General features: G+C 45.5%; 1 protein-coding gene across 1 annotated transcript; it reads right to left on the reverse strand.

The window, feature by feature from the left end:
* Positions 1-430: 430 nt before the first annotated feature.
* LOC106742512 (zinc finger CCCH domain-containing protein 28-like) lies at positions 431-14,053 on the reverse strand. The gene is made up of 3 exons (XM_014615506.1): positions 12,150-14,053; positions 5,610-5,694; positions 431-2,245 (listed from the first exon to the last, which is right to left on the reverse strand). The coding sequence occupies exons 1-3, from the start codon at positions 12,240-12,242 to the stop codon at positions 2,097-2,099; spliced, it is 327 nt and encodes a 108-aa protein (XP_014470992.1). The 5' UTR covers positions 12,243-14,053; the 3' UTR covers positions 431-2,096.
* Positions 14,054-14,088: the final 35 nt, after the last annotated feature.

A 14,088-nucleotide genomic window follows, 5' to 3' on the forward strand; every position in this document is an offset into this window, starting at 1 on the left:
AAACAATCGCCGTAAACCTCGTCTTAAGGCTCGCTATTCCTCTCGCACGAGAGGGATCGATCGCTCCGACAGTTCCTGACATTCCGACGTTCCATTTCCGAGACCATTACTCCGCTCCGCTCACCTAATCGTCGCCAATCAATCCGCCGATAACTATTATGCTCCCCTTCGCGCGAAATCGTTATACCCTTAGGTATATATGCACACATACATACATACATATATATATATATATATATACACATATAAATATATATATATATATATACATATTTATGCATGCATATATATATTACACGTCTCTTCTCTGTATGTATATACACACACGCGTTTACATTATATATTATCATAAAAACAAAATATAATTGAGATTTGTTATATACGAGTATAAAAAACGTTCGTTATGCGTCGCCGCGCGTTTTATATCATATCTCGTGTAAATTTTATTTCTCTCATCTCGTCTCGGTGATATTTATCGTCGTTTACGCTTTTGTATATTTTACGTTTCTCTTTCTCCTGCAAGATCAGCGTCCATCAGTCATTCGTACGCTCGCGTTGATTCGCGGCCCCTAGCTAGTCTACTTATACGGTACAATTACAACTTTTCTCATGACAGAATCTGGCATGAATATATATATGTATTATGTATAATATTTATACGTCCTTATGGAACAATATTTCAAACTCTTTTTCTCTCTTTCTTTCTTGCTTCCTTCCTTGCTATCAACGGATTCTCTCGCAAGCGTGCCTTGCATTGCGCGAACGTGCACCGCGTGTCACGGCGAGCGAGGACGTGCCATACGGCCAATCGGGAAAAGGAAGAAAATCGCGAACGCGAAAACAAAACGCAGCCTCCTCGAGCGACAGGCGAGTCGAGATATGAAGTTTCTCGCGAATATCTCACCGATCGAATCATTCGAAACGGAATGAACACTTCATTCCGATGCGGAGACGATGACGAAGAGCCGCGCTGTTCTACAACTACACGCACGCGACGCTCCGTTCCTCCCGCTTTCCGACCGTGAAGCGAAGTTGGTTGGCATCCGTGTGACATCGAGATAACATAAACAGGAGGTCCAGGATCGCGCGAGAATGAAGGATCTCTTCAGCTCTGCACTCCGCCGCTCTCGAGGAAGCCGCCTTGAAGAGATCGGGAAACGATGGCATCGGCGCGCCGACGGGGAAGTCGACGCTGAATCACCGTTCGCCGGCCCGCTCGATCGCGAGAAGAAACGATCGTCCCGACGACGACGCGTCCGCTCACGGGGATGAAAATCCTTCGTCGTCCTTCCTCGCCGGTACGACATCCCTTCGCGCCTCATGAGCGGGTCAACGAGAGGGAGAAGGGAATCCGTGGAAGTTAAGAGACGGCCGAGCGGCTTGCCAGTTTATCCTGGAGCTCGGCGAGCGTCGTCTCGAGCGATTCGCCCGTTCGCGACGAGTCTCGTCGCGGGAAGCCAAATGCGGATCGAAAGAACGAAAGGGTAACTTCTTAAGGAAGACTTCGCTCGCTAGCTCGCTTTGTGTGTGATCCCAACGAGTACCTCGCGACGACTCTCTCGACAATTACTGCCCCCTTTGCGCGCCGACGCGACGATCTCCCCCGCCCCGTCGATATTTATCTCCACGATCGCGGTCTCCGTTTCTCCCGCCGATGAAACGAAAGAAAGACGCGTTTCCTTCCTTTCCCGAGGCCGCGCGACAGGAACTCTATCTCTCCACCTGCCTGCCTTCCTTCCTACCCTCCCACCACACGTTGTTTCTCGCCTGAACGTGCGTTCGCACATTCGTGTGCATCACGAGTGTCGCGAAGGAACATCGACGTGCTGTTGTGATTAGATCGAATCGACGACGGCGAGGACGACGTTCGTCCCCTCGGCGCCGCCTCTTCCTTCACTTCCTCCTCCTCCTCCTTCTCTTCTTCCTCTTCTTCCTCATCTTGCCCGGCTTCCTCCTCTTCCTCCTCGCCGCTCTCGCTTTGTTCGCCGTCGTAGCTGACGTGCGCGGGAATACGTGTTCGCGCAAGCTTTTATCGAATCCTTCTTCCTCGGCCTCCCCGCGCGGTGCCGGCGCGTTAATCGCTGGCGGAATCGACCCTAAGGCGTCGCAGACGACGCGATCGCCATCAGAGGCGCCGGCGGCAACGCGACCGGTATGTGGTAATATTTACACTGGGGCCGCATACACGCGCCCTTTACTGCGTCCCTGCACACCGTTACGCGGTTCTCGATCACCTCCACGTTTCCTGAAAATTTACAGAGATATCGAGTCAGTCGATCATCGCGCGCATCACCAACATGCCTCCCCTCGACAAGATTACAACATCAAAAAGGGCTCCGAAGAGTTGGGGAATGAGTTCTTTCGCACAGTAAACACAATTGAAACTTTCACTTTTTATCGAAACTTTCGTCTTGGAATGTCCCAAAGAATCTGTCATGTTAAAGGCACATGTTGATTCTGGGACACCTTATGCAATCAAACGTATATAAAATAGATATGAGAGAACGTTTTAATTCTCATGTTGTAAAAATAATCAGTTCAATGAGGCGTTGATTTTTGAAGGGTCCGAAAGCCGCGGATTTGAGCAAATTCTTAGCCAAAGAGGAACCGTACGAGAAGAAACACGCGACGATTGTAGCGGATATAAATGAATTGAAACGCGCGAGCTGTGTACAGAGCGCGAAGTCCCATTCCATGTGAAAATAGTATTCTCCAACTCGTTGCGACGGCGCGAGTTATTCGACTGTGCGGTAAAGAGTTAAAACTTGACGCTGATTGCGGCATTCATCGGATATCAGCGCGGCGCATAAATATTCCCGATCGTCCCGGCGGCATCCGAAAGGAATTCATGCAAATTCGCGGCGTTTCGCAAATAGCGCATCGGCTGCTAGTTGCGTATTGCGCGCGCGTCCGCGCACAATCGATACATGAAGAGCGTCGTTAATTGTTTCAACCGGAGACCGGCCAAGGAGCGTTTTCTCGCTCTCTCAGGCCCTTAGCAAAATGGCTGATTTGTAATCTTAAGGAAGTTCGAGCGTTGTACCAAATATAAGATAAATCTGTTATATATACATGATACGAAAGTTTGTCGAACAAAGTGTAACAGAAATTTCCATAATCTTTACCATCTCGTTTTACCATATCGCTTCCGAGATATTTAATTATAAACTTATGTATGTGTGCAAGCACAGGAACCTCATAATACACCGCATTTATTTCAATTGGATTCCAATTTGCTATATATGTATGCAAGAGAAGTTTAAATAAACTATTGTAATATTAAAGACTAATAGGATGTAGGATATTATAAGAAAAATTTCAGAATTATCGGCCGTTTCGTTTTGAAAATACGGTAATGGAAAATTTATATAATTTGTAATAATATTCATGATACATATATGTAAGCACATATTTAAACACTTATATACTTCTTCCTATTATCTATGCATCTCTATTAGATCAATTGATGCATAAATAGAGCACATATTAATGAGAAATATAAAAAAATAATATTTTCGTAATTGTAATATTGTTTATATATATATATATATATATATGTAATATTGTGTATATATATTTACCTCAGCTTTGTTTCAAATTAATATTTATTCTTTATTTAGTGAAATAAAAGTATAGAGACGAAATTTTGCTTGATAAGTAATAAATTTATGAAAGATCTGCTTGATGCGCCATTGGAAATACGGCGTTTAATGCCTGGAACCTCTTTAAGACAATGTTCTATGTCCTAAATCTTTGTCTAAATTACTATTACTTTACTTTTTCTTTATTTTACGGCGGTTAGTCATCAATCACAAATACAAAACAGCTTTTTGGTTTAAGGCATCAGAACAAGACAGTCATTGTACGTTGCTCAGGGCAGAGACCTCAGGCATGAAACGTTGTCTTGAACTAATAAAAGAGTCAGCCATTCTGCTAAGACCCTCTCACAGGCGTCTCGAGGAACATCGATCGCTCATTATCGCGCGTAAAACCTAATTGACGTCGGCTCGACAAAAGAGAAATTCTCGTTACACCCGCGCCGGCGATCGGCCGCGCGCTAAACGTGAAAGCGAGAACGCCGCGTTGTAACGGTGACGTTTAATAAACGCGTCGCGGGATAATGAAGGCGATCGACACGACGTCGGCGCGACGTGGCCCCACGATCAAGACAAGGTGAAATAAAAGGGTCGTGGGGCACCGACAATCGGATTTTCGGAGAGCGATAAAACCACGCGCGAATGATTTATTGCGCGTAATTGCGACGCGTCCCGCACGCGGAATTGGCGGACCCGTGGGGAATCGAGCGACGAATGAAAGACAAGGCCATAATCGCCGACGTCTGTCCGCCTGCGAAGGCTAGTTCCGTCGCGCAGGAATTTCAATAGCTGAATTTCTGCCGTCGCTCGTGATACGCTTATTTCAGCGAAACTGCCGATTTTACCGGAAACCTCGTTACTCCGTGATACTGATCCGTGACCGAAGAGAAATTTGAAAATCGCCCGGGCGCTCGGCGAATATCAATCGGACGGCCGAACGTTCGCTACGAGGTATTGGTTCTCGTATTCTCGCCGCGCCTCCAGCACCAACTGAATCGACGACGATCGCGAACGGTCCCGCGTTTCGATCTTTTAATGCCGGAATTGCGATCGACGAGACCGCGGGTTCTTTTTTTTTCATTTCTCTTTCCCCTTTTCCGCGGCACAATCTCGCACGCTCAAACTCAAAGCACCTGTTTCAACCGCGTTTCAGCTGCCTAGGAGAAATTAAATCTCGCGAGTGTCTGGCCGCGTGATAGTAAATTCGTGTTTAACATCGCTAATAGTCGGTAATATAACGCTCTTTTCTCCTTGTGATGAGATAATGGCCGAATAAATAAGTCAGCTGATGGTTAAGAAAACGAAATTACAGTTACGAGATAAGAAAATTATAATTAGCTGCCAGACACCGTAATATAACGCGCGCTTCTGCTTTTTTGTTCAGATTTTTATGGTACCATAACGTATTCCGAATTTTTATTTGCTAACTCATTTTTAAATGCTAGTGGCTGGTATTTGGTAGCTAGGTTATACAGGGTGTCTCGGACCAACAGGGACAAACTTCGTGAAAGGATAAAACGGAGGTGAACAAAAGAGTCCTGTACTATTTTGCAAACAACACGGAAAATTTCGAGTTATTAATTATGGAAAATGGCCATGTAAAAAGATGCTTCTTTAATTAACAACTTAAAAATTTGCATAAATTTTGCATATTTGCAAAATGATAAAGGACCTTTCTTATCTTTTTTTTAAACCTTATTCACCTCAATTCGTTCTACGCCCTCACTAAGTTTATCCATGTTGATCTGAGGCATCCTGTATATTTAAAAATAGCGCCATTTATTCTATCGTATTTGATGTATAGTAATGGCTAGACAATAGCTGAATTACAAAATCCACAGATTTTGGTGAATAATCAGCCAGTAACGAACTAGTAACGAGCTAGAAAATTTCATTCGGCCAGTACTAGCTAGCTATTGGCTTTTGACTCAGCCCGAATAAACACATCTCTATTCGGGTGTGCGCGATCAACCTCTGCTCCCGTTCTCGCCCGGTAACGCACAAGTAACTCACCGTCACTGAGATGGATAAACTTGCAGGCGGGACGGTTGCACACTTGTCGATTAAAATCTTGGCACACCGGGAGGGTGTCCAGTAACTGAAAGAAAATGTGCCAGGTACTCTTATAGCGAGTGAAATCGAGACGTGGGGTATACGAATTGCAAAAAAGAAAAAAAAAAGAGGGAGAAAACTTATGGGTACTGCAGACACGCGCACGCACATGCACACTCGCGAGCGTTCACGCATACCGCACTCACGCACGCTCCACGCACTCACGCACGCGGACGTAAACCGTGTCTCGCGCGTTTCCATCTCGCTCTCGTTTGGGTTTGCTCGAAGGTACATCCGCTGCCCGAATTATATTCGAAGCGTTCGCTTTTCCCCGGCGAAATATATCGAACTCGCGAAACGCGTTAATTCGTTCAATTATCAATTATTTAAAACGGTTAAACGGTGCGTTCTTCGTTTATTATCGGGCATCAGCGGTGGACTTTCGAGCATCCTCACACCACACATCGAACACTTTCGCGCGACCATACACACTCAAGATTCTCCAGTGTTAGAGCATATTCACGGTACATTACATGCTCTAGAAGATCGGTTCGTATATTAATTAATTGCTACTTATGTGCGAATAATCGGCGCGATTGGAGGTGATATATATTCGTGATTCGTGACGATGGATAATTTCACGAGCGACGTCTTAACACTTTGCCTGCCGGTGTTCTCAGTAGAAAGCCTTATTAATAGGCTCCCGGATGGTAAAGTGTCAAGGACCATCTACAACGGCAACAGTAAAGTATGCGGTAAGAGATAAACAGTTGGCCCATTGACCAATTGGATTCTTACATTCCAAGAATAATCGCGACTATAGTTGATCAATTGGCTTACTATTTGCGTCTTGCTGTCTGCTTTACGACTATTGTAGACGGTCCTTCGCTTGCGTCGCAGCCAATCGATCGCAACCCGAGCGGAGTTGTTGCGCCGAGTGTTCGCACATGTATAATTAGGTGGTAAATTTGCAGTAGAACTTTCGTTTTCACAAACAGGGCATTTCCTATTTATGGTATGTATATATTGTGGTGTAAAATTAAAAAAGAATAACCGACCGATTGCGAGACTGCGAGCGAGCCCCGCGTCTCTGATCGTGTTAGTTCTGTATATCGAATGGATACATTTTGCGGTTTGCCGGGATTTTGCAAAAAATTGGTGTTTGATTGGGCGAGAATCGAGGGGGATTCGTATTAATAATTATCATAAACGCGAGCCGGCTACGTGTGTGACACTTCCGTTATGCTAGTCTCCGCGACATTCCGGACACACTGTGTGCAAGGAGCACGCCTACTGATAGAAACGAGGATCTTTTTGATTCGCAAATTTTCATCCGAGCAATCCGTGCAACAAGGTGAGCCGCGTGCGTGCGAAAGTCTACGATCCGACTAAAATATTCAGCATAGTGATTGCACACGTTCGAACGTCGACTTTCTCTCTCGCGCCTATCCTCGCGTCGGTCTTTACGAAACGATCAACGTATTCAACGCCGAACGAACGGTATACGCAAACGCGTGTAGAATTTGCGAATCAGGTTTGGAAGCCCTCTTCTCAGCGGGCCATTCAGCACAATGACTAGACTGAAATTTTCGTGTTAACAAAATCCGGGAAAGCAACGGGCAACGGGAGCCTCGTTGAAGCTCTCTTTTTCTCTCCGTCGCCCCTCGTCTCCGATCGAGAACGAAGCCGGACGATCGGACTTACAAACGTAATCTCCCGGTTTCGCGAGATAAGAGCGATAATTACATGTAGATGTGTGTATGTATATATATAATATGTACGCACATATTCGCGGCAAACACGCGCGCGTTCGTCCGCTCGCGCGATAAAAAAGGCGCGCCGGACGCATATATCACCCCCCTCGCGGTGAGAGCAAGAAAACCGTCTCGCGTCGGAGAGTCCGCTTTTCTCGTGAGCGGGGCCATGATACTTCTGCTACTTCGCGCGCGCGTCAGATATTATGCATGTATATACATATATAATTTCACAGTTAACGAACGGCAAATGTGGAGTATAGAGAGAGACATAAATGCGAGCCGCAGAACATTGGCCATCGAGAGAATACGAATAGAGGACCCAAGTGAAGCGGAAAACTCCACCCAGCTACAGCGCTACTGTGTCCGTTCCTTTTCTTTTCCTTTCTTTTTTTTTTCTGCTCATATTAACCCATCGGCAAGAGAGATGTATGCATATTATATGTACACACACACGGAAACACACACGTACACTCGTATCTAGGAGAATTATTCGTATATATCCGAAATATATAAGAGACAAATGCAGCAAAATAGATTAAACATCAAATTCCAAAGAATGGTTTTCGTGTTAGCAAAACGTTAGGTCAAAGCATTAACAACCTACCAGACAGATATATGGAAAAAAAAAAAATTGAACAAAAAGAAAATCATATATACGTATTAATCAAAGAGGAACAAAGTATCATCGCGCGCAAAAAAGTATACCATAGGCTCACCATAGAAGCGTGCAAAATATATGAAAAATGTCTCGCGTAACGGAACGTGACGAGGTAATAATAAGAAAACAATATCTAGTTTAGCTGCGTATGTGTTAACTCGCGGCGATCACGGCGAAGGATTGCCCCGCGTATTCGTACGTAATAACGACCGTGATGACTCGGTTTTATCTCGACAACACAAAAGTAAGAATCTCTCTTAAACTTAAACGTAAACGCTCATAATAGCATTAATAGCAATAATAACAACAACAATAATAATAATAATCGTAATAATCATAACGAGATAACGCCAATAATACAAGTGATGTAATCATAATATATATTAACCATATTATAATAAACAATTCTTGCAATTGCGTAAGAGATAATTCGCTACGAACACAGAGTCTGGTCATGCAAATAATGGCCCGGGAGAAGGGGGATCGTTTGCTTGGGTGATTATCGGTGTTACTCGAAAAGTCGATCGTACGCGTGTCAAGTGTGATTAATAGACCGAAGCGTCGATTTCTATTTGACGACGACGACGGCGGCGGCGGCGGCAGCGGCGACGGCGCGACGACGACGGCGGCGACGACGACAGCGAAAATGACGACGTAAGGTCCCGTGTATCAGCGATGATAATACAGTGTCATCACCCAAGCGTTAGTGTGCTGCCAAAAGCCGACTCACCGTCGGTCTTGGTTCGCGTGCGTGAATTACAGGACCGAAACACACACATCCACTCACTACGGAAAGCTACGGAAAAAAAGGAGTCCTCGGGTGATCCACGCCAGCGAACCAAAGTGACGAGGGCGGCCGCGGTGGCGAGAGGGGGCGGGGNNGGCAGAGAGGGATGAAGAGGTAGGCGGACGGGTTTTGGATAGTTCAGCGGTTATCGGCAATATATCGTATAATAATGGATGTGGGATGTCGTATATAAGCCGTCAAATTAATAATATTCTACTGCAAATAAGTTCAACACTATGTCAACTGCGACTCCGCAACCATAACGACAGAGCTGGTCAAATATGTATATAGGTGAGAGAGACTTGGTTGGTTTCGACAGAGAGAACAACGCGCGACGATCGTCGCCGATCAGACGCGATCGTCCATCGTGCGGGGAAAGCTTTGTCAAATGGTGATGATTCGTTGGCTTCGTAATACGCTCGGGCAGTCGTATATCGTCAGAAACTAGTTAACGAGACAAGCTCCCGCGTTCGCGCTTCTTTCTATTCTGTGTTCATGTATTTCTATATTTATGTATGCTTCGCTTCACTCGGAACGCGCGCACGTGCACTCGGAAGTTAATTGCGTCGAAAGCGATCGGTGCAAGCGCAAAGGAAGACACTCCGTGTCGCTTCTTCTCTGTTCGACCAAGGTAAGCGGAAACGAGCGTTTCGATCGGAAGCTGCGTGTACCTTTGTTCTGAATCGTGTCGGGGATGCTAATTCTCTCTCTCTCTCTCTCTAGAGAGAAAGAGAGAGAGAGATGGTCGAGTATATATAGAAAAAAAATGTATATCAATTCGAGACTCATATTCTAATATATCAGCAGAAATATGTGAACCTACAAGAAATAAAACTTTCTTACACGAAACAATTTTCTATAGTTTCGCTAAAAACGCACATTCTTAGTATGAAAGGAGAAAATTGGGTAGAAAGAACGATATCTTTAAAATGATATAATTCTTAGTTCGAAGATATCGTTCTTCCCATTCAATATTTCCTCCTTTTAATTCATGAAAATTTCCATTGAATAAAATGAATATAATATTTTAGTGGAATTATATAGAATATTTTTATATAAGCAAGTTTTACCCTCATATGCGATTATATATTTTTGTGTTTACATACGAGAATATGAGTCTTGAATCTCGATATTAATTTTTTTCCGTGTGTGATTTTCCACGCGATTCGTCGTGAATTGCAACCGCTCGAATTTGTCGGCTCGCGTCGATCCTCCGGAGCAACGTTACATCTTTCACGGCTACGTGTTAACTCAGAAGGCGAAGAGCGCGAACTCGTGATATTCTCTCGCGCGCGCGCGCGCGCGCGCACGAACGTCCTAAGTGAAAGAACGTTCGGCGTTCGATGTGTAACCCCGTCGCGAAAAATACGTTCCCGCGGTTTTCTTATTTCTTTTTCCACACGCGGCACTCTGAGAGTCTACGTATCGTACATCACGCCATTGTCATTGGCCCGGTGAAAATGCGGACAGCCTCGTCGGCGAGAAAATCACCTACCGAATTTTTCTTCTCTTCTTTTTTCCACTCGAGTTTTCGAAACGCGCGACTCGACGAACTTCCGCGCACGCGACGTGCTCGAGTTACACGGCGGCGAGCGGTACCGCGCGAATCGTGTAATGTGAAAATCAACGCGATGCATGCGATGCCAACCAGGGTAGTTACCGTAATTGCGTTTTGAGAAAGAAGGGAGATGAAACGATTGTCGAAAGTTTCGCCCCTACGCGATCTCGCCGGTCGGATGACTTTTACGTGAAAACGATCAAAACGCCCGATAAGAAAGCGGGAGAATTTTTCAAACTTGCGCATGATAATATCCCGAATAATATTTCATCCGACGAGAACAGTCCGCAGCGGAGCGACGCGATCCGTAAATTCACGCGACGAATCGGCCGTCGTCGTAAATGCGAGCGAAAAAGAGACGCGAGAGAAAAATTGCGTTTCGAGAATCCTCGTTCGATTCGAAAGTGCGGTTCGTGCTCCCTGGTTGCATGACACGCGCTCCCTTCGTGTCAACAGCGGTGTAATATTAATGAACATGCAGTATACACGCCCGACACTCGTAACAGCTCGTCCATATCGTAATTGCTACTTGCGGTAAGATGCACTGCGAGAGTAAAAAAAAAAAAATAAACAAATATAGATACTGAAGCGGTACAAGGATGGAAGTTGCTCTCAGACGTAGCATTAGATTCAGTCGTAACGTATACAAAGAAATGTTTAAAAGACATCCCGACAATATATCCTCATCCACAAATAACGCGCAACGTTAATCAGACAAGCGGTTCAAGACAATGGCATGATAGATATAATAATATATATGTGTATATGTATATAATATATATATATAGATACATGGCAAAAGTACTAATCATACTAATTACTGTATAAGAAGCGTGCATCTCTTTCTTCGTGAACAAGTTTGTTGACGTGATGTACATGTATGGCGAGTGTGTATCTACGTGTACGTCGTGTGTATGTTTCTCTATGCATGTTCCTGTATCGTATCTCTGTATGTAACGTGTGAGGGGGCTGGGGGCTGAGGGCTGGGGTGGGGGCGGAGGTGACGACAACGCTTTCGAAATAGCATAATAATAATTATTGGTATAATAATAATAGACAAACACCAGATAAGGCAGTGGTTATTCGCAGTTATAGTTGCGGTGAGCAGTCGTGAGGGAGATGCCCCCAAAAGCTACGTGTTAGCCAAAGTTACCGAGAGATGCAGATTACCGAACGGCTCGCTCTTTTCGCTCGATCGCAACACAATCGAGCAATTTCCTCGCTGTCTGAGGCGCAGCGAGGAAGCCGAAGACCCGCGGAGCGATATCCGATACATCCTTCTCCCCCGTTAACCTTGAAGGTTAGCAGCAATAAAAGTTCGAGCTTGCATCAGAGCGCCACGTGACTTCTAGTTTCTCGAGCCCGAGAGAATTATCAGCCGGAGTCGTAATGGAGGGAAAAAGAGGAAAAAAGAAAAAGAGAGAGAGAGAGAGAGAGAGAGACAGACGAGTGAGTTGTGAGTAAAGCGCGTAAAATTCGTCATTCGCGCAATCTTCTCACGGAGAACAGAATGCGGGAATGAGGAAGACCGATTTCCCGAATCTCGACCCAGGTAAACCAAATAACACCTGTCTACGATCCTGCAGGGTCTTCGGGAAATCGAAAGTCGAGCAGAGTCGGGCCCCGGCGCGACGGGTTCGCGCGTGCACACTAAAACTTCCTCTCGACCGGTCCCGCTCGACCGGCGCTTCTGATGCAAACTCGAGACCGGATAAAAAACTGGTTACAATAATGAGTCTACCTGTCCGCAGCTGTCTGTGTAGACGACACAGTGAGCGTTTTGGGGGACCACTTGGGCCCCGACAGTGGCTAAGGCTGCTAAGGCGATCCACATGCAGCAAACGAGGCAGTGTTCGTACGGTTTTTTTTTCAAGTATCGGTAGTATTTTTTTTTTTTGGTGGTCGTTCATTACCACAGTCGGTTGAATTCGGTGGAGAAGGCACCAGATCAAAGGAGACACGCGGTGGAGCGTGCCCTCGGAGCATCCAGGTACATGTACGACAGTGTGAAATCGAATTTGTTTTACACATCGTTTGGTTTTTTTTTTTTAATTTTTAATGCGCATCGTTCGTTTCGTTTTATCATCGTTGTTATTGTTATCGTTTTTTTTTTCGTTTTTTTTTTTTTCGAATCAAGCACTCCATAAAGGAACATGATGAGTCGTTGGTTAAATTGCAGTCGCAATCGTTCGTCGTTCCGATTAATGCGCGCGCGGGAACATGCCGGGACGCGGAGTGGCGAACGCGCGCGCGTGAAAGAGCGCGGAAAAAAATGAAAGCGTAAATTACGGAAAACGAAAGTGTAAATCGTCGGCTTGACGTCGCGTCCGCGCGTGTTTCGTTTCGTATTTTATTTATTTTTTTCCCCCGCGGGTTCGTTTACGCGCACGGTCGTACGAACGGAGAGACAGAGACAGAGTGACAGAGATAGAGGGGGAGAGATAGGTATATAGATGAATAGATAGAGAAAGAGAGAAGGAGAGAGGGGAAAAATTTCGGTACATTGGTTGCCACGTAGAGGGGGACGCACGCATGTTCGCACGCATTATTATACATTTTTGATTCGGCGAACGACGACGCATGTACCATGGGTGTGCCGCACGGATATGTCAGTTTTATTTCCCCGTTTCGATTTTTTGTCCACGGGTGATGATGATGATGATGTTGATGATGATGATGATGATGATAGGGAAGGCGTCGGAATAATGCGACGACGGCGGTGCACACATACCAAAGCCAGCGCGTTTCAAGAATATTCATTATGATCGATACATAATATATGTATATACGTCGGAATCGGGTGATTATATGTAGATATATGCATGGCACAGGAACGATGAAGCCCGTGAAGTGGAGGCGAAATGGGGGACGGTAGAAAAAAAAAAATAGAGGAAGAAATCAATCAACGAATCGAACCGAAGTACGTGATAAAGCGGAGAAGAGGTGCGCGCGCGTTGTGTCAGGTCGCCACCCGTCGGCGATGACGTGTTTGTGTGTGCACGTATGCATGTATACGCGTCACGTGTGTTTCACCGGCATTATCATTTCGTTTATTTTTCGTTTTGCCACCACAGGATGGCGTTTTGGAGTCGCGCGAGTCCACGAGTTCAAGTCCGTATGCCGTTTTATTTCGTTCATTCGTTTGTCAAATATTTATCGAACGATTCGACGTGGCCAGCGACGAGCGGAACGAGTTCAGCGATTGCAACGAATTAAAAAAGAGAGAGAGAGAGAAAGAAAGAGAGACAGAGACGGAGAGAAAATAGGGAGAGGGGGGGAAGGAAGAGAGCACCGGCAACCCATCACCAAAGTTCGTCGTTCGTCCGCGATTGGTTAGCGAACGCGAACGAAATAATTGGCGATTTCGCGTCGAGTTTTTTTAAAATGACGTGCGAAACAAATGAAATCGGCGATCCGTGTGTACGAGAGAGAAAGAGAGAGAGAGAGAGAGAGCGGGCGCGTATGTTGTTATTGTTACGCATTTGTCGTTTCACATGACGCGTGCGAGAACGTTTGCAGACGAGCCACGAACGAACACGTTATTAGCGTCGGTGTGTTAACGATAATTATTGGCGTGTTTTTTTTTCGTTTTTCACCGCGGAGATTATCGACGCGCGAACAATGGGAGAGTCGTCACACGACACAATCGCCACATGAGAATGCAATTCGATCGGGGGGGG

This window comes from Dinoponera quadriceps, unplaced genomic scaffold, assembly GCF_001313825.1.
Source record: "Dinoponera quadriceps isolate SergipeBrazil2010 unplaced genomic scaffold, ASM131382v1 scaffold113, whole genome shotgun sequence".
In the NCBI taxonomy this organism is placed as follows: Eukaryota; Metazoa; Arthropoda; class Insecta; order Hymenoptera; family Formicidae; genus Dinoponera; species Dinoponera quadriceps.

Bases quoted from the DNA above. Each gene is read 5' to 3' on its own strand.
- LOC106742512 (XM_014615506.1), bottom strand. From the start codon at position 12,242: ATGTGGATCGCCTTAGCAGCCTTAGCCACTGTCGGGGCCCAAGTGGTC. The intron at 5,695-12,149 runs GTAGACTCATTA...ATTTTCTTTCAG, and splicing joins ACACAGACAGCTGCGGACAG to TTACTGGACACCCTCCCGGT. The intron at 2,246-5,609 runs GTGAGTTACTTG...GTAAATTTTCAG, and splicing joins GTTTATCCATCTCAGTGACG to GAAACGTGGAGGTGATCGAG.